The 26808-nt window shown below is 47.6% G+C and overlaps 1 protein-coding gene across 4 annotated transcripts in view; it reads right to left on the reverse strand.

Moving 5' to 3' along the window:
* dock11 (dedicator of cytokinesis 11) overlaps positions 1-26808 on the reverse strand; it is a 129646-nt gene that overhangs the window by 26484 nt on the left and 76354 nt on the right. For all 4 annotated transcript variants that reach the window (XM_054736296.2, XM_054736303.2, XM_054736311.2 and 1 more), the window contains 9 exons: positions 26208-26321; positions 24591-24666; positions 20152-20240; positions 2921-3041; positions 2778-2844; positions 2532-2579; positions 2178-2323; positions 764-879; positions 537-674 (listed from right to left, as the gene is read on the reverse strand). In XM_054736296.2, coding sequence (XP_054592271.1) covers positions 537-674; positions 764-879; positions 2178-2323; positions 2532-2579; positions 2778-2844; positions 2921-3041; positions 20152-20240; positions 24591-24666; positions 26208-26321 — 915 coding nt within the window. The remainder of the gene's footprint in view (positions 1-536; positions 675-763; positions 880-2177; positions 2324-2531; positions 2580-2777; positions 2845-2920; positions 3042-20151; positions 20241-24590; positions 24667-26207; positions 26322-26808) is intronic.

Below are 26808 nucleotides of genomic sequence, written 5' to 3' on the forward strand. Positions count from 1 at the left end.
CTGTCACACTTCCATAACGCCCCTTTAAGTAGTAAAAAAGAAGAAGACTCAATATGTTCTGATGACTTGGTGGTTATTACAGGTTTATTACAGGTTTCTTCTCTTAGTGCCATGAAGCAACAAGACGAATCCTTTTCTCATGACTTTCCTGAACTTCCTGAGTTTTATGTCTTTATTATGTCTTTTATGTCATATTGATGTTGAGTTCGTCGTTTAGCCCAGTCTTGTTAACAGAACAACTTGGATTGTTTCCAGGAACTGTTCATCCCCTGTCAGAGGCTTCGTGTTATTAGATTATTGTTGCCGATTACCCCGAGGAGGCGTTTACCGTCTCAGACACTGTTCTCGTACGACTGTGACACAGCAAACAGGCCAAAACAGAGTCTTCTCCCACTCCAGAAGTTGGAAGTTACATCAGCGGAAGTTGAATTTGTTTAACGTGCCGTAAAAAATATAAAACAACAGAAAACATGAGGGAAAAGGACAAAAACAAGCATCCAGCAGAATTTAACAGAGTGCTGGTTTTTGATTCAGACCTTGCTGATGAAAGCCCGGAGCGCGGTGAACACGTGTCTGATCGCAGCTTCTGACTGGCCGACTTTAAGGAAGGTGAGGTAAACGTCAAACACCTTCCTCATCAGGGGGTTGTGACCGTCGCTGTCCAGCAGCTGGGTCTGAAACACACACACAGACCAGAACTGTCCACCAACAGCCACGTCCCTCCTGCTTCTGTGTTTTAATACATAAGAGTGTGTGTTCTGACCTTAAAACACTGAGTGAAGAGAGACAGGACGTCCAGGACGCTCAGGCACACCTCAGTAGAGATGTTGCCTTCCAGCAGAGACTGATGGTGAATTTCTGCCTCCGAGGGTCCCATTCCTTCATCACACACACACACACACACACACACACACACACACACACGCACACAGAGATGTTTGCAATTTGATATAGAAAACATAACAAACACATTGAAGCTGCTGCCAGTGGCTGAACAGGGTCACCATGGAAACACTATATTGTATTCATAATGTTGAACTCCTCTTTGAGCACATCCCTTGAAGGATCATAGGTATTAGCAACACCTGTGAAATTGTATTTGCAGGAAAGAAGTGTGTCCCGTTTATTGAAGTATTTTGTGTTTAGAGTTTTTGACGTCTTGTCCATGCGTAGTTCAGTTACGCTCATAGCTGCTAGCCAAAACTCTGGAGTTAAAAGTTTTCTGGCTTTACTAAAATACCTGTCTGTACTTATTTGATTGATGGTAGTTTTACTTTCTATTAGACTCCAAATGTAAATATTTGGCACGTTTCTAATTCATAATTTGTAAGAATGTAGTCGGTGATATTAGCATTAGCATACCTATGGGTTTTTCCATGTATATTAGCATTGCGCTAACCACTTGCTGCCAAATTGCAGCCTTTGCGATTAGAAAATCTCCTTTTGTCACATCGCAATTTAATTGCACATGCAGTTAATCGTTCAGCCCTAATATACATGCAGCTCTATGCTAAAAGTGTATTTTCAAAGAGGTAATGATGGATTTCTTTGTAAAAGTTGTCCATCTTTCCAACAGAAACATTTGCGTGGACCAACGTAACGTGATAACAACGTAACGTGATTACGTAATTCCGTAAGATTCATGTTCAGCCAATCAACTACTTTGACGCCACCGGCAGTCGACGGACCCCGAGCCGATCCTGTACCGACACCGGCTGGATCCTGCTCCAGAGATCAGTCAAGTGCGTGAGCCAGAGCAGACGGGGGCAGATAGTTCTAGGATGAGATGCTTATTTATGTTCTGTAAGCAAAGGTGTGCATACAGGTGTTTGGTCAGTTCAGCGGTTTCCTGCTGTGCAGATGGTCCACCTGAGATCTTTCTACACTTCTTACATGCACGTAAAAGAGGAACATGTGATTATCTACTGGACTTTTTATCGCTGATATCTTTACTGTGGTCTGTTTACTTTTACCTCGCTGTTTTATTATTTTCACATTAAAGTCAACAGTAACGGCACGGAGGGCCGACTCTGTATTCAAATGTTAACAAGCCAGCTTGATTTTGTAGATTACGTAACCGTATCAGTCCAGATTTGGTTGTGTTTACCTGCGGTTAGTGTACCGGTCCAGAGAGACAATGTCAAATGTTTTGCATATGAACTGGAAGGCAGCGTTACCAGTGTTGAGTGTGAACGAGGGCTCCATGGTGTTGAACTGGTGCATCTTGGTTTGCAGGAGGCTGCTGCGGTGTGAGCGGATCGCTGGCATGGTCAGAGACTTCCTGTCTGAGGTGAAGAGCTTGGACACAAACACCTCCTGGCTCCTGAATGAGACAAAAACAAAACAAAACGTGAGAAATCCGACCAAGATCATGACATCATCTCTACTCTGGAGATGTCAGCAATGGAGGAAATAAAAATTAGCAAACGTGGGCGATTTGGATGAAACGAGTCAGCAGTCACGTCTCACTGAAACTGAACGGAAGTAGTTATGAAACGCTGCCAGATGAAACTGCTGTTTTCTAGTCATACCTGCTGATGTTCCTCTTTCCGCTGTAACGAAACTGGACCACACAGATCCTGCAAAGATGTGGCACAGAAAGCAAAAACAAACAAAACTGCATATCATTATTTATTTATTGCCTTTTAAAGTACAGTAGTTCTTGTTTCATGGACAGAGAAACTCAGAAACAACACGACGAAACACGTTTCACACAATTATTTAGCTACGTCGTCCAGAGGAGGGGAAGAAGGTTTTTACTGCCACTCGCTACTCACTCAAGCAGACTGAGGAAATTCATTATGTCCTGCGGGCTGATTTTATTCCAGTAGGCCATCAGAGTCTCTGCAAACAGAAGACAAGGCTGAGTGTCGGTCAGAGCCGGGCCATGCTGTGTTTCTACTGAAGGATCGTCACCAACCTTCTGACAGGGTCTTGACTATGTGCAGGAAGCAGAACAGGAGGTCCTTGATCTCATACTGTCCCAGTCTGCTGACAGGAGGCTTGGGGCTGCTGCTCATGGTGGAGGCGCGTCTCTGCAGCTGCAAACGACACAAACACCAGATTTTTTTTCCTTTTTTAATCCAAATAAAACAAAGAAAGACGACAGCAATCAAGTACTTACAACAGAGATCATAAAAGAAAAAGAAATGAAAAAGAAATACATGTATTGTAGTGACTATCAAGTCCCACTTTTAGTCACCCTCAGGTGCGGGTGGAGGCAATGACTCGCTTCAACAATATTGTCCAGGCAGAAAGCGGGTTTGGGTTTATTGTCCCATTTATTGAATATGTTGACGATCACAAGCTGGGTCCAGAATGGCTATTTCTTGTCCAGGTTTATGTAAATGATGAAAGTTATAACGGCAAATTAGATGTGGCATATGAAACCAAACGAAGCGGTAAAAACCGTGTGACCTCCCGTCACCCAGAAAACGCCAATGCACTGCCACCTCAACACCTTTATAGGCTCCGCAGTGCCACCAGTGGTCAAAGGAAATACAAACCATAGTGCAATAAACTGAAATGTACATAAAACATTATCAAAATAAACTTAGACCATAATATAATCTAAACCAAAACAATAATGGTTCCTACATGTATATATGCATATGTATATATGTGTGTGTGTGTGTGTGTGTGTGTGTGTGTGTGTCACAAAGAACGTTGGTTATGTATTGTAACCCCAGATTCTATGAGTCTAGTCGCAGCCCTTAAGCGAGCTGCTATTGGAATAAAGCGCAGCTGGATGGGTTTACGCCACACTGGTTAACACAACCAATGGACACACCCAATCAATCTCCTTTAGTGAGGGAGGTTCAGCCTCAGACCAGGCTTAAAGACTGAGGCAGCCACGATAAAAGAAGGGCCCCCACTAAAAAAAACATCATCCACGAGAGGATGAAATCCATCTCAGCAAGGCCAATGAGGCGTCATAAGCATTCATTCAGCCTGCTGAAGTCCAAGCACTGAACGAGTGATGGAACCTGAAGACACATCCCGTAAATAATAACGAGTAAAGGAACAGGGTGAAGCCCATGAAGCAGCCTGACAAATGTCTTCCATCGACACACCACTGTGGAGCGCCATCGAAGAGGAAATCCCCCTGGCTGAGTGAGCCCTGAGTGCCTCAGGGGAAACCTGCCCCGATGACGTGTAAGCGAGGGAAATGGCGTCACACAGCCAGTGTGAAAGACGCTGGGCCGTCAGCGCCTGACCAAGGGAAGACTCCCTGTAGTGCACAAACAGGTTTTGTGAACGACGAATCCCTGAAGTGCGTGACACATACCGTACAAGCGCGCGCACCGGGCAGAGAAGGTGAGAAGCCGCCTCCTCCTCAGAATTATGGGGAGGAGGAAAAAGTCCAGCCAATGAAATTGACCTGGACTTGAAGGAAGCATTAATGCTTTTGGGCACAAAGGCTGGATTGGGGCATAAAACAGCAGACCCGCCATCTTCCCGGATCCTGAGGCATGCGGGAGCCACTGAGAGGGCGGTTAGGTCACTCACTCTCTTAACTGATGCTAGCGCCAGCAGCAATGCAGTTTTAAGTGACAGGAACTTGAGTGAGACCTGGTCCAAGGGTTCAAATGGGGCTTTGGATAAGCCGTGCAGAACCACCGTTAGATCCCACTGGGGAAAAAGCGGGCGGGACACAGGTCTGTTCCTCCTGACACCTTTTAGAAAACGTTTTGTGAGGGGATGATTGAAAACAGATCTATCTCCAAACCCTTGATGACAGGATGAGATGGCTGCAGCATATGTTTTAATAGTGCTGAAGGCGAGGCCCCTGTCCATCAGTATCTGCAGAAACGACAGGACATCCGCCAGCTGGCAGGAGAGCGCTTGAACATTCCGCTCTGTGCACCATTTCTGGAAAGCTGCCCATTTAGCAGCGTAAGACGCAATGGTAGAGGGCGCCCGCGCACTCTGAATCGTGGCGACCACATCATGCGGCAGCCCAGAAGCCTCTAAGCGTGACCGCTCAGCGGCCAGACCCACAGCCGTTGGCCTATTTCCGGAGGATGTTTGATTATCCCATCCGCCTGGAGAAGGGCGTCCGCCCTCCACGGGAGCCTCCACGGGGAGCCGGACACTAGCGCTTGCAGGTCCGGAAACCATGACGCGGACAAGCGCCTGGGAGCCACCAGAATCACCGAGAGCCGTTCCGACCGAATTCGGTCTAAGAGACGGGGAATCAGAGGGACTGGTGGAAACGCATAAAGGAGCGCTCGAGGCCAGGGCTGGTGTGAGAAGGCGTCCGCCCCGAGCGGAGGTCCGTCCCGGGGACTCAGGGAAAACCACAGGCGACACTGAGCGTTTTCGCGAGCCGCAAACAGATCCACAGACGGTTCCCCGAACCTGATCCAGATCTGTGATATCAGTGCGGGATGCAGACGCCAGTCGGAGTCGCGGGGTCCCCCTCTCGACAGGATGTCTGCCGCTACATTCAGGACCCCCGGAATGTAGATGGCCCTGATGGACAACAGGTGGACATGTGTCCAACACAGTAAATCTGTGGCGACACGCAACAGAGGGAGGGATCGAACTCCCCCTTGGCGATTTATGTAGGCTGCCGCCACCTGGTTGTCTGTGTGAACTTCGACATGACGGCCCTCGAGAAGGGCAGCGAAGTGTCTGATCACATTCCTCACTGTCATAAGCTCCAACACATTTAAGTGCTCGTGCGTGTGGGAGGGCCAACGATCCGCCACCGTATGGGACAAGCACGTGCCCCCCCACCCCGATAGTGACGCATCCGTAAACACAGATACGTGTGACGCAGGACGTCTGATGGGAACCCCGCGTGAGAGGATGCAGGGGTTCCCCCAGTGAGCGAGGTCCCCGCCCACTGAAGGGGGAATCCTCAACATACGTCTCTTCTGACGTATCGGGTGCACCCGGAGGCGGGTGAACCAACGTTGCAAGCGCCTCGTGTGCAGCAAGCCTAGCGGTACCACAGCGTGGGCTGCGGACATCATGCCCAGGAGTTTCAAGACTAACAGGGCTCTCACGATCTTGCGGGGTTGTACACGGGAGATCACCGTGGAGAGATCTGCCGCTCTTGCAGGCGACAAACGTGCTCTCATCAGGGAGGCGTCCAACTCCACCCCGAGATACACAATCGACTGGGATGGAAGAACGGAGCTCTTTTCCCAGTTTATAGAAAACCCCAGGGTCGACAGATGCTCTGTCAACCTCCTGGTTTGCTGTGACGCCTCGTCCTTGGACCGAGCGCACAGGAGAAGATCGTCCAAGTAAAATAAAACCCTCATTCCCTCCGTGCGCAGTGGCTGCAGCGCGGTCTCCAGACATTTGGAGAAGGTGCGCGGGGCTAGCGAGTAGCCGAAAGGGAGGCGATTGAACTGATATTGAACTCCCTTGAACGAAAAACGCAGAAACTTCCGGTGATTCGGAATTACTGGTATGTGGAAGTATGCGTCTTTCAGGTCGATTGACGTGAACCAATCCCCGGGGCGCACATATTCCAGGACTTGTCTCATCGTTAACATGCGGAAATGCATTACTGCTATGGAGCAGTTGAACAGGGACAGGTCGAGAATCGGTCTCATTCCTCCCGACTTCTTCGGTACTATGAAGTAGCGGGAGTAGAAGCCCGAGAGCTCTTGTCCGCGAGGGACTCGTGAAATAGCGTCCTTGGACAGAAGTTCCCGCAGCTCCAGCTCTAGGGCCTGAGACTGTACTTGCGATGTGAACGTCGTCTCCACGATCCCGTTGAAGGGAGGTGGAGTGACCTGAAAATGAAGTGTGTGACCGCAATGAATGGTGTCCGAAATCCATTTGCTCATGATACAAAGGCGGCGCCACTCGTGCGCGCGTTCCGACAGAGGACGCGTGTGCGCGGTCACGTGAGCAACGACTGAGGGTTGTGCATGCGCCCTTACCGCCGTCGCCCGTACCAGAGAACTGGGGGCGACCCATGGAGGGCTGCGCTCGAAAGGGCGGGTGCGAAACAGCTCTAACAGGCTGGTCCGCACCGCGGAGCGTGGAGTCCGAAAGTGAAGGACGAGTGGGAGCCGAGCCTGTGCACGGGGGCGACAAAGTGCCAGCGGACGAAGCCGCGCACTGTGCCGCCGCGCGTGGTCGAGACAGCGACCTGACATCTCGCCCCACCCGACGATGTGGTGAGAGTTGGGCCCGGCCGGATGCTGGGGCCAGAGCGCCAATGGAGCGCACCCTTACGGTTGGCCGTATATTATGACTGCCTGCAGGAACATGTGTGCGTGCAGCAGTGCTTGGTGTGGGGAACATGTGTGAGAACTCGGCAGGAGATTCTGCAGAGGACTGTAGGATTGTGCTCTTTGAGTGACATGTTTTGGGTTTTATTTCAAAACCAACATCAACATTACAATCATGTACACACACATTCCCCCCAAAGAGTCACTTCCGTGGCTGCTTTCGGCGAGGCTCGTGCACCTGGGACTGCCAAGACGGCGTCTGCTGGCCCCGCCGGAACCGTTGCCCGCCATCTCGCTGGTCCCGCTGATGTGGAGCCGAAGCGGGAGGCCGGCTCCGTGGAGCGGACGGTGCAGCTGGGCGTTTGAAGCTTCCGCGCCGTTCGTCCCATCCTCTGGCAGAACGGCCGGAGTGCGAGGCTGACCGAGGGTGAACCAGGTCTCGTACCGTAGCCGATAGTTCGGCCGTCTTCTGAGCCCTCTCAATGACGCCCCTAAGATGGGGACCAAACAGAACATCGGTGGTGATGGGGCCGTCCAGCATCTCCCTTTGCAGATGCTCCGGAATGGAGGGCAGGGCCTTGAGCCAGATCGCTCGCTGGATGAGGGTCTGCCAGGCAGCGATGCGAGCAGAACCGGTGAGCACAGCAGCACACAAATTGAGGATAGCATCAGCAGTCTTAGTAATGACGGCCTTCGACTCCTCGGGGGCTTCCAGCTCCTCCATCATCCTCGAGACGCCGAAGGCAAGGAGGGCGATGTTATTCCCTGCAGCGCCGGTCTGAAAGGCACACTGATGTGCGCGGTCGGTGAGCCGCGTCAGCAGCTGGTCATGTTTTGAAGCGGGAACAGCTCGCGGGCCAGCGAGGTGGTTCTTGGCGCCAAACAGCGAGGCCAAGTCCGGCTCTAGCGGAGGAACGGACGGCCAGCCTTGGTCGGAAAACCCCTCGACCTTGGTGATGGGCGCAAAGGTGGAGACTGGTGCCTTGAGCTTGGCAGGCTCGGAGAAGGCGGCAGACCAGCAGCTCATAGCAGCAGGGAAGCGCGGCCAAATAGGGTCTAGACAGCGTGTCTGAGTTGCCCCGAAGATTCCCGCCAAATCATCCGCTTCAGGCGGGGCTGGTTCTGGCACAGCTAGCCCCTTGTGGGCTGCTGCCGCAGAAATGATGGCGGGCAGCTCCTGGAGCAGTGCTCTTACTGCTGGCAGGGAGGAGCGAGAAGGCACTGGGGCAGAAGGACCCGCTGGGCGGAGCTCATCGACCTCCGTTATGTCTAGGAGGGATGCCGCCTCGTCGTAGTTCTCGCTGTCGGTGACGTCATCCAGCCGGTTGAAGCCAGCCGGCTCCTGACCGGCGTCGAAGAAATCCAACGCCTTGTCCAGCGGGTACGAGTCAGCCACCGGAAATTCTTCGTCGGCGGCGGGAGTGAAGTACTCGACCCGGCGAATCTTCTCTGCCACGGGCAGAGCGGCACAGAACGGGCACGAGGCCTGCGGGGTCAAGGCCAGGCCAGCATGGTGAGCCCCGAGACAGACCTCACACTTAGCGTGCAGGTCTCCGCTGGAAATGGAGCCCGACTGGCAGGTCGGGCAGGGTCTGGCGTCGCTGGACATGGCTGGTAAGTCTTCTCGGATAATCTTGCTCTTTCTGGATAAATTTGCTCATTAAGAAGCTCTCAGCTTGGCATGAAGAGAAAAAGGAGGCGAGCAGTGGGGTCACTGCGGTTATATACCACGAGGGGGCCCACTATTGGTGGGCGTACATTTAAGCTCTTCATGATTGGCTGATGCGGAGATCATCCTTCCAATAGCAGCTCGCTTAAGGGCTAAGACTAGACGAAATAGAACAATGATCTTAGCCAGCCAATACCTCTAAATGGTAATCTTTCTTCCTGGCACTCGAGGAGTACAGACGCTTCTCTTTTTGCTCCCTTATCTTTTTTTTCCCAAGGCTCTTTGTCCTGTCTGCCCACAGAGCTCTTCTCTGCATTTCTTCTGAAAAACTCTATTTTTTACTAACCATGGATTTGATAAACTGGTCATTCAATGTGATCGATAAGATTTTTTCAACAATGAGAACAGAGCGGGGGCTCCCACATGTCCACAGGGGACACACCCGGCGGGGTATATGCTGGATTCCTGGAAGGAGTGGAAGAACACATGCCTCTCCCAGCTGTCCATTGAGGATGTCGAAGACGTGTGGATATTCGGCCTGATGATCACTGGATTTCTCCTGATTGGAGTGGGAGGATATCTGGTTTTCTGGAAATTTGGGTGGACGGGAGCGATTGGAGGGCAACCCGCACCCACGGAAAGCACCGTCCGTGTGGAGACCTCTCAGACTGGGACGTTACTCGAGGTGAATCGTAAGCTGGACAATGTTCTAGCTGCGATACCGGTATTAGTGCGTAAAATGGATGTCATCTCGGAGGGAGTCACCGGACGGTATGGGCAGGTTTAAAACCCAAAATTGGCTTCACTGAAGGACTGGAATGATCAGTTTAAAGACTGAAGGCAGAGAGGAAAATTATCTCAGCCTGACCCAAACAAATTCTTGTTATCTGAATCTGACGCCCTGGTTGCCTTGAGCGGCAACAAACCCCCACGAGGGAATGCAGACAGATGCTGTGAAAACCCAACCTAACCCCCCCACCCCACCCCCCGATTGGTGGACTTCAGCCTGGCGAGGTCATCAACCTGCAGGAGTCAATGTGCTCTTCGCTTCTCCCAAGATCTCCCTCCCACCTGTGACTGTACAGCAGATGAGCCGTATGGCTGCTCTCGCTGGGGGAAACAGGAGCCCAGCCCCCCCATGCCTTCCTATTCGAGTCTCGTGATATGTTAAGTAGGGATGCACCGATCAGGTTTTTTGCTGCCGATCACCGATACCGATATCAAAGAATGCTGATTACCGATACCGATCACGTGGATTGGCCAGAAATTTTCTACAACATTATAATGAGTGCTACAAACTACATACTCTGGGAATAAAGGAAATGTAACCTAATCTAAAATGGTCTGTATTAGGGTCGTCACGGTGTGAAAATGAAACTTCACGGTTATTGTGACCAAAATTACCATGGTTTTCGGTATTATTGCGGTATTTTTTTAAACGTGCTACATTTTCACACAATTAAATAAACCCTGTATGTCAGGAAATATTGTCCTCAGTTTGTGTATAAATTTTGCCTAAAATGTGTTATTTTGTAATTATGTTGTTTGTTTGTTTAAATTTTTTCCCTTTAGTCTTTAAAATAGCAATATTTGCCCATAACTTCTTATTTTATGTCTGTTTGATGTCATCATTTTAAAAATATTAGATCAGATGATACTCAGTACTCAAGTAGCCTTCTAATCAGATACTTTTTTACCCTTACTTGAGTAATAAACCCTATATCAGGAAAATATTGTCCTCGGTTTGTGTCCTTCCAGTGAGCTTTGCAGATGTGGGAAAATGTCATCAGACAGTAATCATTGTTAAATTCATAATTATTCTCGGAGAGAGACCAACTCTTATCTGCCCCTGGGAGCCCCGTAATGCATAGCGTCATTTCAACATGGCGGTGTCCGCGACACGGTTCATATGCAGGTAGCGGCGCTGCGGCTGCTTTATATAGCGACTCGTTGCATTCTCCCTCAACCCAAATCCTCGGATCACACATTTTAGCTAAAACGCTAACGTTAGCTTGCCTTGCATTGACTGTAGAGTTGTGGGTGATGGTCACGCAGATGTGTCATGAGATTTGAAGCGTTGCTGCCTTTCACAGACACTTTTTCTGCACGTGCTGCAAACAGGATAGCCGTCTTCTATCAGCTGTCCCTCGGCATTCTTCAAATATCCAAAAGATGCCCGTACTTCCCACTTTGTCTTCTTTGAGGGATAAAAAATGTCCTGAGCGCTGCCGTCTCCTCCTTTGGCCATTATTTCAGCTTTAGCTTCAAGAAAGTTTTGGTTGTAAACAACAAAGCGCGTATGTGCCGCCGGCAACTTCAGCAGATGATACGGTGGCTGGTAAGGGTCACCGCGCCTACACCGCAGCCACGCTAATCCACCGAGATAATAGTTTTTTTTTAAACAAGACGGTTATTATTATTGTAAACTTTTTTTTTTACCGGGGTTTATCGCTACACCGGTTACCGTGACAACCCTACCTGATCGGTCTGCTTTAATCTATTTTGAAAACTCCGATCAAAACCGATAGGGGCGCTATCGGCCGATTGGGATCAAATGCCGATACATCGGTGCATCCCTAATGTTAAGTTGTCTGAAGTCTGTTGCATATCTGTTGAGGTGGTTTTTGCAGAGCAAAGCTGCCCTCCTGGTGGAGGGTAACTCTGAAGTGCCTTTTTTTCCCTCCACCTGAACCAATCCTCATGTAACCCTCTTATCTCTATGAAGGTAGCGCGACTCAGGGTTACGAATGACCACAGTCACCAATTCTTGTCATGTGTCTTGCCCATGTAGGTCTGATCTCTGAATTGTGTGTACTGAAACTCTAATTTCCCTCTGGGATTAATAAAGGATTGATTGATTGATTGATTGATTATCTACTAGGGAGTATTATGCACAGTTCAGTAACTGCAAGGGACGAGTCCAACAGATCATCAATGTCAGGCAATGATAATTCAGACGATATTGTATTGGAGTTCATGTGGTTTATAAAAGGACCCCACATCTCACTGAACATAAAGTGTGTATCACAAGATTTAAAACACACAGCTCTAAGCGCACATGTGAGGGTCTCTGCAGGATACACAGATTATTAAGAGGATGATGGTTCTTTTTATGTAGGAACCTTGAATTACCCAAGTGTGTTCGGTACTGCCGTTTGTGTTCCTCCAAGAGGAAACTGCTCTTCAGGCAGACCTGATATTCAACATTTACTTGCATCTGCTTGGTGGAATTGAAGGAATTTAGCCTGCAGCCTTTCATGCCAGAGTTTTAAGCTGTGGTCATCTAATGTTGAGAAATTATTTGTGAGTTGTGGCACTTTTGGCGAAATATTGAAAGAAATGTTAACCGCACAGACATGTTCCGTGTACCAGTTAAGATATTTTGGTAAACCCAGTATCTCACTGGACTGACGCCGTTGGCATTCCCAAAGATGAAATCATAAATTTTATCCCACACAAACATTGGTAAATATAATTTACCGGTCAAAAGTTTTAGAACGCCCCAAATGTTCCAGTTTTTTATTGGAAATGAAGCAGTTTAACTTCACATTGCACTCTGAAATGAAAGCATAGTGCAAATAAGCAACTGGAGTTTAAATTGATTCCATGATTCATTTTTAGACCAAAATGTATTCTAAACTTTTGACTCATCAAAGGAGCCACCTTTGGCAGATATAACAGCTGAGGACACTTGTGGTGTTCTTTCTTGGGCAGCAGTAGCTCAACAGGTTGAGCGGGTTGTCCAGTAATCGGAAGGTTGCAGGTTCGATCCCGGCTCCGGACAGAGAATTCTGCTGTTGTGTCCTTGGGCAAGACACTTAACCCACCTTGCCTGCTGGGGGTGGTCGGAGGGTCCGGTGGTGCCTGTGCTCGGCAGCCTCGCCTCTCATCCCCACCCGTGTATGAATGTGTGTGTGAATGGATGAATGATACACTGTAGTGTAAAGCGCTTTGGAGTCCTTACTCTGAGAGGCGCTATACAAGTGCGGGTCATTTATCATTATCATTTACAACAGAAATCAAATATTCTTCAGAAAGTTCTTCCATATCTGCTGCAGAAGTTAATAATAAATGTGTGGCACTTGTAGGTTGCTTTGCTTTCTCTCTTCTGTCCAGTTCATCCCAAACCAGCTCCATGGGGTTTAAGTCTGGAGACTGTGCTGGCCACTCCATGTTCACAAGCTCACCATCTTGTTCTTTGTTCCTGAGGTAGTTCTGGCATAGCTTGGACTTGTGTTTTGGGTCGTTATCTTGCTGTAGGATGAACCCCTGACCAACTAGGCGCATACCAGAGGGTACTGCATGGCGCTGGAGAATGCTGTGGTAGCCATTTTGGTTCAGGGTGCTTCTCTGTACAAGTCACCGACCCTGGATCCAGCAAAACAGCCACAGACCATCACACTTCCTCCTCCACGTTTGACAGTTGATGCCACACACTGTGGAAGCATCCTTTCACCTACTCCACGGCGTACAATGATCCTTCGTGATGAACCAAAGTCGCTGAGTTGGCAACACTGACGTGACGAGCATTTGAGCGGCTAGGGTACAGAGTTGGGTCAGTGTGTCGGGGAGGAAAGATAGAACTGTTCAGCCACAGAGTCACACTCTGACTTGAGCACGTCGCCAAACCGGAGGTCAGTCAGCTCCGCCTGGAGGTTGGTTTGTGTTCTTCTATGTCAGCCACAAACAGATGATTGACCTGTTTAAATACCATTTCTGGTCCTCAAAGTCGGCATATCGCCAAGTAAGCTGTGCTGAGAAAGAGGGGCATTTTTAGTTTGTCCCAGACCGAGGAGCAGCAGCTGCGGACACAGACACTGGTAGCATAGATGCTAATGACTGTAAACAGGAAAAGTGGGCATTTTGACTGACGGGCCAACGCCACTAAGCACCATAGTCTATAGTCTTTGTGGCAAACGGGTCAGGAGGCCAGTATGCACATGTGATTTATGATCTTGTGGTCCAAATGTAAACAGACACTGGGCCAGATTTGGCCCGAGGGCCTGAGTTTGACACCTGTGCAAGTGGGACAATGTTTCCAAGATGCAGAAACTTTAGCTCAAGACAAGAATTAACATATTATAATAGAAAAGTTATCGTCTATATAAATAACCCTTAAAGCGGAAAAACATTCAGAACAGTGTTCCTGGAACAACGACGAGGAGCGGTCCGACAGTTCTTACCTGTAAGGTGACAAGAGAACAAATTCACCCTAATCTAAGACGGCAATCCGAACATCCACCAGAGCCACTATTTTATCAACACATTCATTGTTTAGCACCGTTTGTAACTGAAAAGCAAACATGTCTGTGGTGAGGATTATAGGATCACGTTCTTGCCTCGTTGGTCCTCGTGCAGCAGAGACGGTTAGGCTCTAGTCTGGTGAAAGGCAGTTCTTCAGACAACATAAAGAATACAGTTTATTTAACCTGATATTTCAAACACCTGAAACAGGAACTGCAGGACCCAGGGAGGGTATGATGAAGGAGATTGTCTGCAGTAAGGTTTAAAAGTTGCTTCACCGGGAAACTGAATCATGTCTGAATGTAAAGTAGGGATTTTGAGAATCTGCCGATACCGAGTCCCGATCCGATACTTTCGATACATAAAAAAAGAAAGAAAAGGAAGGAACAGTTCCAGAATGTTCCTTATTTTGTATTTGATTACCTTTTTATTTTAATTTTTAACAACAGATCACTTCTGTGAGGCAGCTTGAACAACCAAGTAATAAATAACATAAATTCTTCACTTTTGGACTTTATTGCAGATATAAAAAGTCTAATATAAAAACAGATCGCACTTAAAACTTAAAATTCCTGGCAGGGGTCTATTTTGCCTCGGCCCCCAAAATGCTTAGATACGTCCCTGGGCATGGGAGGAGTTTTGAAGATGATCTGAATTGTATCAACTATATAAATACTACATGCTGATAGGTTATTGCTTCATACAGGTACAAATGTGTAGCGGGATCAATCTACCCACATTTTATTTTGTTAAGAACTTTGTTTTGTTTTTCTTGGTTTTTATTTTCCTGTCTTCCTGTCCTGTTTGTCTCTGATCTTCCTGTCCTGTCTGTCTCTGATCTTCCTGTCCTGTCTGTCTCTGACCTTCCTGTCCTGTCTGTCTCTGACCTTCCTGTCCTGTCTCTTCCTGTCCTGTCTGTCTCTGACCTTCCTGTCCTGTCTGTCTCGGACCTTCCTGTCCTGTCTGTCTCTGACCTTCCTGTCCAGTCTGTCTCTGACCTTCCTGTCCTGTCTGTCTCTGATCTTCCTGTCCTGTCTGTCTCTGATCTTCCTGTCCTGTTTGTCTCTGATCTTCCTGTCCTGTCTGTCTCTGACCTTCCTGTCCTGTCTGTCTCTGACCTTCCTGTCCTGTCTTGTCTCTGATCTTCCTGTCCTGTCTGTCTCTGATCTTCCTGTCCTGTCTGTCTCTGACCTTCCTGTCCTGTCTGTCTCTGACCTTCCTGTCCTGTCTGTCTCTGATCTTCCTGTCCTGTCTGTCTCTGATCTTCCTGTCCAGGCTGTCTCTGACCTTCCTGTCCTGTCTCTTCCTGTCCTGTCTGTCTCTGACCTTCCTGTCCTGTCTGTCTCTGATCTTCCTGTCCTGTCTGTCTCTGACCTTCCTGTCCTGTCTGTCTCTGATCTTCCTGTCCTGTCTGTCTCTGACCTTCCTGTCCTGTCTGTCTCTGACCTTCCTGTCCTGTCTCTTCCTGTCCTGTCTCTTCCTGTCCTGTCTGTCTCTGACCTTCCTGTCCTGTCTGTCTCGGACCTTCCTGTCCTGTCTGTCTCGGACCTTCCTGTCCCGTCTGTCTCTGACCTTCCTGTCCCGTCTGTCTCGGACCTTCCTGTCCCGTCTGTCTCTGATCTTCCTGTCCCGTCTGTCTCGGACCTTCCTGTCCTGTCTGTCTCGGACCTTCCTGTCCTGTCTGTCTCTGACCTTCCTGTCCTGTCTGTCTCTGACCTTCCTGTCCTGTCTGTCTCGGACCTTCCTGTCCTGTCTGTCTCTGACCTTCCTGTCCTGTCTTGTCTCTGACCTTCCTGTCCTGTCTGTCTCTGATCTTCCTGTCCTGTCTGTCTCTGACCTTCCTGTCCTGTCTGTCTCTGACCTTCCTGTCCTGTCTGTCTCTGACCTTCCTGTCCTGTCTGTCTCTGACCTTCCTGTCCTGTCTGTCTCTGATCTTCCTGTCCTGTCTGTCTCTGATCTTCCTGTCCTGTCTGTCTCTGATCTTCCTGTCCTGTCTGTCTCTGACCTTCCTGTCCTGTCTGTCTCTGACCTTCCTGTCCTGTCTGTCTCTGACCTTCCTGTCCTGTCTGTCTCTGACCTTCCTGTCCTGTCTGTCTCTGACCTTCCTGTCCTGTCTGTCTCTGACCTTCCTGTCCTGTCTGTCTCTGACCTTCCTGTCCTGTCTGTCTCTGATCTTCCTGTCCTGTCTGTCTCTGATCTTCCTGTCCTGTCTGTCTCTGATCTTCCTGTCCTGTCTGTCTCTGACCTTCCTGTCCTGTCTGTCTCTGACCTTCCTGTCCTGTCTGTCTCTGACCTTCCTGTCCTGTCTGTCTCTGACCTTCCTGTCCTGTCTGTCTCTGACCTTCCTGTCCTGTCTGTCTCTGACCTTCCTGTCCTGTCTGTCTCTGACCTTCCTGTCCTGTCTGTCTCTGACCTTCCTGTCCTGTCTGTCTCTGACCTTCCTGTCCTGTCTGTCTCTGATCTTCCTGTCCTGTCTGTCTCTGACCTTCCTGTCCTGTCTGTCTCTGACCTTCCTGTCCTGTCTGTCTCTGATCTTCCTGTCCTGTCTGTCTCGGACCTTCCTGTCCTGTCTGTCTCTGATCTTCCTGTCCTGTCTGTCTCTGATCTTCCTGTCCTGTCTGTCTCTGATCTTCCTGTCCTGTCTGTCTCTGACCTTCCTGTCCTGTCTGTCTTTGACCTTCCTGTCCTGTCTTGTCTCTGACCTTCCTGTCCTGTCTGTCTCTGACCTTCCTGTCCTGTCTGTCTCGGACCTTCCTGTCCTGTCTGTCTCTGATCTTCCTGTCCTGTCTGTCTCGGACCTTCCTGTCCTGTCTGTCTCTGATCTTCCTGTCCTGTCTGTCTCTGATCTTCCTGTCCTGTCTGTCTCTGATCTTCCTGTCCTGTCTGTCTCTGACCTTCCTGTCCTGTCTGTCTTTGACCTTCCTGTCCTGTCTTGTCTCTGACCTTCCTGTCCTGTCTGTCTCTGACCTTCCTGTCCTGTCTGTCTCTGACCTTCCTGTCCTGTCTGTCTCGGACCTTCCTGTCCTGTCTGTCTCTGATCTTCCTGTCCTGTCTGTCTCGGACCTTCCTGTCCTGTCTGTCTCTGATCTTCCTGTCCTGTCTGTCTCTGATCTTCCTGTCCTGTCTGTCTCTGACCTTCCTGTCCTGTCTGTCTTTGACCTTCCTGTCCTGTCTTGTCTCTGACCTTCCTGTCCTGTCTGTCTCTGACCTTCCTGTCCTGTCTGTCTCTGACCTTCCTGTCCTGTCTGTCTCTGATCTTCCTGTCCTGTCTGTCTCTGACCTTCCTGTCCTGTCTGTCTCTGATCTTCCTGTCCTGTCTGTCTCTGACCTTCCTGTCCTGTCTGTCTCTGATCTTCCTGCATCTCCCAGTCCTCCAGATAAACTCCTGCCTGCTTCATTTTTTTCACCTCACAAGTAACTTTTTCACCAGCAGATCAAATCGATCTATTGACCGCTAAAAAAGCGGAGTGTGCGCGGCGCTGCCCGGCTGCGCCAGTGACGAGCGCTGCAGCGGGAGCGCGTCCACACGTCATGCTCAAATACAGACAGAACCTACCAGAGAGAAACGGAACGGACACGAATGACCGTGTGTTAATTTTTGGTGACGTCACTTAGAAACTTAGAAAATGTTGCTGTGGCCGTGTGCAGAACTCAGCTGGAGTTCATGAATAATCAGCGGTCTGCCTGCCGCTCTCTGCATCTCTGCTCAGAAGAATCCCCGCTACTCTGAGTCCATATAAATAATAAAATATACCGTATTTTCACGACCATAAGGCGCACCTAAAAGTCTTAAATTTTCTCCAAAATGTACGCCGCGCCCTATGGTAAGGGTGCACCTATTGTGTTGTTGTGAGACGCGGACGTAGTAGAAGACAAGGGGCGTGGCGTGAACGTGCGGACGTGAGCGAAGACAGACCCCGAATAGTTCAAAAGGGCAGGTACGCGCGGTATGCTGAACATTGTTCTGACAACCCTGAGAATGGCACCCGCTAAGAGACACGCCTATGAAGCACAGTTTAAACTGCAAGCGATCAGCTACGCGGAGAAACACGGACTAGAGCAGCGGCGAGAGAATTCAGCATTAATGAGTCCATGGCTCGGAGGTGGAGGAAGTTGGAAAACAAACTTCGACAAGTAAAGAAGACGCAGCTGTGTTTCCGCGGGCACAAAGCCAGGTGGCCTGAGCCGGAATACCGCCTCGAGTGATGGGTTAACGAGCAGAGGACAGCTGGGAGAAGCGTCTCTACCGTCACCGTTCGTCTGAGAGCAGTAACGCTCGCACAAGAAATGAACATTGAACATTTTCAAGGAGGTGCGTCTTGGTGCTTTCGTTTTATGAAACGCCGCCATCTTTCCATCCGGGCAAGGACTACGGTGGCGCAGCAACTTCCAGTGGGCTACAAAGAAAAGCTGTCCATCTTCCGCTCCTACTGCAGTAAGAAGATTGCGGACAAACACATCCAGTCCAGCCACATAACCAACATGGACAAAGTGCTTTTGGCTGTTTATAATTTTCACAATGACTGGTTTGCACTGATACGTTCCGAGTCCCGAGCCCGCACAGATGTTTTACCGGTACGTTTTACCATGCCCGCGCCCGCGCCCTATAACCCGGTGCACCTTTAGTATGTGTTAAATACCAAAACGACACCCGTAACTGACGCTGCGTCCAATAACACGGTGCGCCCTATGGTCGTAAAAGTACGGTAGGTGGAAACTGGATCTCTTTTGTGCTCCTTCTGGGTGTGTAAGTGAAGGGCATCAGGGGAGCCTGACAACCTTTAAGGAGAACCAAGTTGCTCTCCTGTAATTTGAACCCAGTATCCAACTCTGGATCAGGGCTTGGATCGGGAAGTAAAGCCTGAGTCCCGATCAGTCTGAAACCACGTGATCGGGGCCGATTTCCGATCATGTGATCGGATCGGGACATGCCTAATGTAAAGCAATTAAAACATTTGCTTTTCCAGCATCTTCTGATGTAAAGTCGCAACATTGAAACAAATAAGCAGGAAGTTCAGATCATTTACGGGAAAAAGAGTCGGCCATGGTGGGAATGAATCAGTCGCTGAAACACACTGGAGTCTCAGAAAGAGTCAGAAAGAACGCTCAGGTTCTCCGAGGTTCATAATGCTTTACTGAAGGTGGAATTAAAGTCCCATTAGTTGTCACACACACAGGTGTGTGTGCGAAATTTGTTCTCCGCATTTGACCCATCCCCTGGGGGAGCGGTGAGCTGCAGACACAGCCGCGCTCGGGAACTATTTGGTAGTTTAACCCCCCAATCCAACCCCTTAATGCTGAGTGTCAAGCAGGGAGGCATTGGGTCCCATTTTTTCTAAGTCTTTGGTATGACCCGACCAGGAATCGAACCCTGATCTCCCAGTCTCAGGGCGGACTCTCTACCACTAGGCCACTGAGAAAGGTTAATAAAATATTAAAGTAAATATACTTCTTACTGAGCCCCAAGCAGATGATTCTGTCTCATTAGTTTTGACCTTATGAAGTTCAAAACACGTAGTCCTGCTCACACAAAAGATCTACTAAAGATCAGTCAAGTGAATGGTTCAAGTTTTCTCCCAACTGGAAAAACCAGAATCTTCTGTTTTGTTTTGCTACCTGATTGGTGAATCCTCAGCATGAACTACATGTTTTGCTTCTATATACTAATCCTGAAGCTCATCGCCGACCATCTTTCATCCCAGAGTTTTAAACTTGGATCACCTGATGTTGGAGTTGATGTTTTAGTGAAACTTTACTAACATCCCAGGTGGTGTGAATGACTCTCCGCTACTTCCACACCAACGTTTGGCTCCAGAAAAGTAAAACTGAGAGTTCCAGCTGTGCTTAGCTGTGGCGGCCTTCTTGAATGCGGTTGAATCCATAAGTTAATCAGCTTTAGACGTACATCCCGCGAAGACTTTCTGATTTTTTTATTTTTTTTATTAAATCCAACTTGTGGCTCCAAAAATACTTTGGAAGGTTTATAATGGATTCATTCTATCCTAAACTCATTCACCTATGCAGGACAGACGTTCTCACCTCCATGCTGTCTGGAGCTCCCGAGTCCATAAACAGAGAGCTTCTGGAGTCCTCTCGTCTCACAATGTGGCCGTTCTGAGCTGGAAGACCTGGAACCAGAAGAGAGTAACTGGGTTAATGAAGCAACCTAATGGTGGTGAACACAGACTAGAATCCTGTCGGCTTCATCAGAACATGATCCTCTCCCTGCAGCGGTTTGCAGCCGGGATGAGAATCAGCTCCTTTAAATCCGAGGCCAGAAGGCAAAGCTCTCGATTTACCGGCCGATCTTCGTTCCTACCCTCACCTGTGGTCACGAGCTTTGGGTAGCGACCGAAAGAACGAGATTGCAGAAACGCAAGGATGAAATGAGCTTCCTCCACAGGAGATAGGTTGAGAAGCTCGGTCATCCGGGAGGGGCTCGGAGTAGACCTGCTGCTCTTCCACATCGAGAGGAGCCCGCTGAGGTGGCATGGACATTTAGTTAGGATGCCTCCCGAACGCCTCCCTGGTGAGGTTTTCTGGGCACGTCCAACTAGGAGAAGACCAAGACCCAGGACACGTTGGAGAGACTACGTCTCACGGCTGGTCAGGGAACGCCTTAGGATTCCCCGGAGGAGGTGGCCCAAGTGGCTGGAGAGAGTGAAGTCTGGGCCTCCCTGCTTAGGCTCCTGCTCCCGCGACCCGACCCTGGATAAGCGGCCGAAAATGAATGGACCAGAATCCCATTTTTTCAAGTGTAATGTCTGACGGACAGTGAGATTAGCTTCCGGCTCAGACAACAGAACACGAACACAGCGAGACTTAGAAAACAGCCGCACCCGTAGAGAGATTAGCCGAGGGTTAAAGAGGCTTCCTTGGAACCCCTCCAAACATCCACCAACAGTTTGGTGATGAACAATGTCTTCTCCAGCATTCTCAAGCGCCAAGCCATAAGGCTAAAGTCAGAACTGAGTGGATCAGGAACAAAACGTAAACATGTTCAGTAGGGATGTGCATCTCCACCTGCCTCACGATTCGATCCGATTATCTGCCAAAAGATTCGATTTGAGTCTGAAATGCATCACGATTCTTCACACAAAATTTTTCATTACTTAATAAAAGCAGTAGAATAGTTTTCAATTTTTTTATTTCGAAATCCCTGAAAAACAGAACATTCATCTATTCACTATAGTGAGCAATAATGTTTAAAGTGTGCTGCCTATAATTACTTAAATAATATAAGAAATAATGTTTTCTGTAGAGCAGCTTTAAGATAGAATATTACTGAACTTAAAAATAGTAAACAAATACTGTGTTAAGTGATTCTTTCACATCCAGGATCCCAAAACCGAAATTAGCCCAGACATCCGATTTAAATGTAACGGGTACATCTTTGATTACTGGTAATGTTGGCCCTGTATCCCTGTCCGCCTTTTCTGTTTTAAACTGGCGCTAGGGCAACGCAGTGCGCATGTCATTGCAACTCTGCCCCCAGAAGTAATTATAAAACCTCAAAACTTTATTGTCCTCGCACGTCCAGAACATAGACATAGACATAAACATAGACATAGACATAGGGAGAAAATCTCATTATGTCACGTTGCCGCATCGATGCAGAATCATGCACGGCTGAATCGCGATGCATCTTAGAATCGATCATTTTTCCCACCTCTAATGTTCAGTAGGGATGCGTACTGGTGAAATTCTGGCGATACAATACGTATTACGATACAGGGGAGACGATACAATATATCACGATATATTGCGATACATTCAGTCAGACGATATTGGCGATTTATTAGACTAAATCTATTATAGGAAAATTCAATAAACAGTCCAAACTGATATTTAACATGTTTAACCATAACAGAGGGATTTGCATTTCAATGGTAGAAACAAAACCCATTACACACTGCTGCCAACTAGTGGTCGGTGTTTGAATTGCACCACAAGAAAAGAAAATACACAAATGTTTCCATGTAAATTCTTCCAAAAATTACATACACAACTTTTGAATATCGATAAATTTTTGCAAGAAAAAACATCACAATATATTGCGATATCGATATTTTCAATACACGGCTTTTGAATATCGATATAATATCGCTGGGGAAAATATATTGCCATAATCGACATTTTCTTACATCCCTAATGTTCAGGGTTTCCTCTAGGATCGTTTGAAACTGTGATGGTGGGCTGTTGGTCGGGATGGGGGGTGGGGGGGTGCAGAGACGTATGGAGACGGTCGTTCTGAGACATGAGACTGTATGTTTTTTCGTGAAAAATCCTGCAGGAGTGTGTAAAACAGCTTATTGTTTAATTAAAATTAAATTAAATATAAAAAAAGTGATTTCACTTGAAATAAATTGTAATGCTTGATTCCCACCTTGACTGTTGTGGTACAGCCATGGGCGGAGCTTGGTGATGTCAGTCCATTTTGGGTCCCAGCCAGATTCTCTGTTTACTTTTTCCTTCCCTCTCGCTGCTTCCCTCATCATGCTCACTTATTAATACTTCATCAGGTCAGGGTTACAAGGACTCACATCATCCATCTATCAGCAGTAAAGAGTTACAGCTACACATCACTAATGTCTCACAGCAACTTTTACTTACAACTCATGTAAAGCTATTTAGATTACATCTAGGGTCATTCATTACATTACCAGTTATTGTATTACCAAAAGTAATCTATCACGTTAAGCTAACATCATGATGTACAGTAGTTGCATCCACTACACAGAGGACTATGTTCATTTGGGCCATCAGCATGAAGTTGTTGAAGTGATGAAAACAAACATGGCTGCAATCAGTTTTACTGTATTATTCTCCAAGTGTGTGTGCTACTGTGATGAGTGAATGTCCCTAATCTGGGATTAATAATCTATTCTGTTCTATTCTATACATTTTTATCAGCCAGTAGGAAAAAATACGTTTGAGGAATTTTGACCTTTACAGGCTTCCGTCCCAATAACCTGGTTATGGAGGAAGGGTTTGTCTCCTAAACAGAAAAAACACGCTAATGTTTTAATTCACCACCTAACCAACGAATGCAGGAGAGGGACGCGCGAGGGAGTCACAGCGGTAGAAAGCCCGGCTGGCTGTGAGCGAGAGCAGCGAGGATCTGCGGCTGATGAGTGAAAACAAGGCAAAACTCATTCGGGACTGAAGCTCCGTCAAAATCGGCTGGCGACGCGGCTGCGTTTCAAAATAAAAGCATGTAATTTTGGCAGCTCACAGTTCTGGGAGAGAGAACCGGGCCTGCCCGTCCCATCCGCCGCAGGTGAAGGTCATGGCTCCGCCCACCCCACAGCCAGGGCGGAGAGAAGCACATCGGGCTGGGATTGCGTGTGTGAAATAACACCAGTTAGATGATTAGCTCAGTGTTGTTAGTGTGTATGTTGTCCAGCAGCTGGTACTATAATTAATATAAAGTGTTTTTCTTTTCATAAACCTGGCCACTCGGTGCCCTGCGCACCGTGCGTGATGCGCGTTTAGGGAGCCTTCACACACGGGGAAAAACCGGCAGTGCTGGTTTTTCAAAGTAAAATAATTTTTAAAGTTTCGTTATATTTAAATTCCTTTTAAACTGTCAATATGGTTAGTGTACAAGCGCAAATATAGACTATATATGTCTCGTATTTACATTGTTTTAATGAACTCTTAAGGTACGTATCCTTCTGACGGTGTGGCAGCTAGCGTAAACCCTGATGTTGGGTCAAGGTCCACGAAACTTCCAAGATCATAATCCCGTTCAGAAGAACTTGTGATCAGAACACCTGATTTTAATCAATAGATGATCAGCAGGCTTCTGCAGAGCTTGACAACCTGCTGAACAGGTGATGTATCCAGTGAATCAGGTGTGCTGGAGCAGGAAGAAAAACATGCTGAACAGTGGCACAGTGTGTGTGTGTGTGTGTGTGTGTGTGTGTGTGTGTGTGTGTGTGTGTGTGTGTGTGTGTGTGTGTGTGTGTGTGTGTGTGTGTGTGTGTGTGTGTGTGTGTGTGTGTGTGTGTGTGTGTGTGTGTGTGTGTGTGTGTGTGTGTGTGTGTGTGTGTGTGTGTGTGTGTGTGTGTGTGTGTGTGTGTGTGTGTGTGTGTGTGTGTGTGTGTGTGTGTGTGTGTGTGTGTGTGTGTGTGTGTGTGTGTGTGTTATTAATGTGACACTTGCATTTCTTTTAGCATTACTCCCATCTCATCCTCAGCGTGTCAGTGGTGAAAGATGTCCACATCAGAAAGTCTTTAGATCTTTGGAGAAGGCCAGTCTGATCTAACAGCCAATCAGCAAACATAAGCATTCATGCTCTCCATATCTGGCACACCGCTGGCCCTCTCATAGAGTGCTGCTAATGGATTAAGCTGCATGTTGCATAAATATTGCTGTGGTGCTGTGGTCCGGAGCTGTAGGGACCTGGATCTCGTGTAAACAGGAAGAGGTCAGCCGGCACATCCTCAGAGCCCTGTGTGTTACTCTCCACTCACCATGATCTTTGTCCATTGCGGTGCTGGTTCTTCTGTTGTCTGTGGTACTGGTCGATATCAGGTCATCTCTGGAGCCCTAGAAAACAACAGAAGCAAGACTGATCACTGAGTCTTTTCTGCATGGACTCAAAACATCACACCTGTAGCGTGATGAATTGTCCATTTCTGACCTAAAAGACCCGGCTCTGTTTCGCTCCGCTCAAAGCAAACCTGACGTTTCTGACACAAACCTAATCTGCATGAGATATGGCTCAAGGTCTCATGCTCTGCTTCTAAACTGTTTTCCTTTCCAGCTCAAGAGAAGAATGAAGACAAAGGACTCTTTCTTTTAATAAATCAGAAGAACTCTATTTTTAATAAAGCTAATCAAATAAAGTGTTAGTCAATAATAAAATGTGAACCAATCTGTGAAATGACAATGTTTATGATCAGTAAGTTATAATAAGTAATATAACTTTAAATGTTTCCACTAGAGACTGATCACATGTAAGGTTAAGTCACATGACACATTTCCTTTTCCGATCCAATCAGAATCTGCCAGATCTGATGGAGGCGTGGTTTTGGTGGTGTTTGGTAAATCTGTCATCTTTTCATTCGACCATAAACCAAAACATCCGAAGTATAAAACTATTCCCACGTCATCTCTAACGCCAGTTCAAAGCGTTCTAGAGAAGTTGTCGGAGTGGCCAATCCGTAACTTTCCTCTTCAGCCGAAAGAACCAACGACACGCTGGATAAAATCTGTTGTTGTTCCAACTGCTGCAACGGTTCCTTTCAGAATAAAAGCTGAACCATCACGACCCCTTTTTGGGTCTCGCTAGATGCCAACAAAACTGTGATGACCTGGAAGTATCTCAAGACTGGACTGGTCGGCAGCCGCGGCTGTGCTACAGGCTTCGGCTCCAGAAAGGTCCAAGCTGGACCTCCACACCTCCTGATCTAACGGGGACTTCCGCCAAGGGTACGTAGACCGGCAGAATGGCGTCTCAATGTGTGTTATAATCTCCAACCTAAAGCTTAGAGCGAAGACAACATCTTCACTCCCATCAGAACTAATTGTTTCTCCGGATTTGCTGGTTCTGAACAACATTCCATACTACACCATCTTCCGTCTCATTCACCTTAGTTACACCATACATTTAGTGTTAAAGTTAGTCTAGTTTTAATTTGTTTAGTAATAAATCTTTAAACTTTTAAAACCTGACTCTCTTTCTCTTGTCTCTGAGTTAATACCAAGTGTTACATAATCCCTGCAATAAAAAGTTCCAATCTTCTGGTTTAAATTATCCAAAGATCCATAAGATTGATTTCATATTTCCTATGGAATCTCACGTCTTATGGCTCATTAAATAACATGTAAATGTAATCGTTACACACTCTTTGAATCCAAACCTATTGATCAAGCTGTCATTGTCTTTATCACTCCATGTGATCAGAGGAAAGACATCAGCAATGACCTTCGATAAGTCCCATCAGTCTGGGAACACCTTTGATGTCTGAATCAGCTTTAAGAGGTGAACTCTTCACAGAAAATGTATTTTAGGTCATCTGTGACCAAACCCTTAAAAATGTGAATCAATATGGTTATCCTAGTGATTGGTGTAGTTGAGGACTGACGTTGAGGCCGAGCGCTGGACTGAAGGTCTGTGGCTGGGCCGACAGCTGCTTCAGGTTCTGGTAGAGCAGCTCGTAAAGAGGCAGGTACAGCATGCAGATCCTGGCCTGCTGGTTCTGAAACAGTCAGTAAAACCAGAACAGCAGAGGTTCAGTAAAACCAACAAACCTGATTAAACGCTGAACAAACCAGCTAAAACACCAACAGCTTCTACGTGTGAAGTGATGCTAGTGCACTTTGTGCTTTGCTCACTCCCATATGCGGCTTTTACGGTTTCGTCTCGCGTTTTTAGAAGCTGCCCAAAACCCTGATTTGCTTCTTCAATTCCAAGTCAACCAAAAATATGTTTAAAGCTGAGGAAAAAAAGTGAATTTACATGCAAACAGATGGTAAAGGACACTGTAGAGCGTTGGCGGAGTTTAACCCCGGCCAGCCAACGTGGAGTCACTGAAAACAGAGGATGTTAAATCTACCTGAGCTGTATCAGCAGCTGCTGTCAGTGGAGCCCGCAGGCTGAACACCTGGATGGTTTGCATAACAGACACTAGTATCTCGTTGAGATATATTCAACAGTTACACATGTGCCATATTAAATATTAACCT

Source organism: Nothobranchius furzeri, chromosome 3 (assembly GCF_043380555.1).
Source record: "Nothobranchius furzeri strain GRZ-AD chromosome 3, NfurGRZ-RIMD1, whole genome shotgun sequence".
NCBI lineage: Eukaryota > Metazoa > Chordata > Actinopteri > Cyprinodontiformes > Nothobranchiidae > Nothobranchius > Nothobranchius furzeri.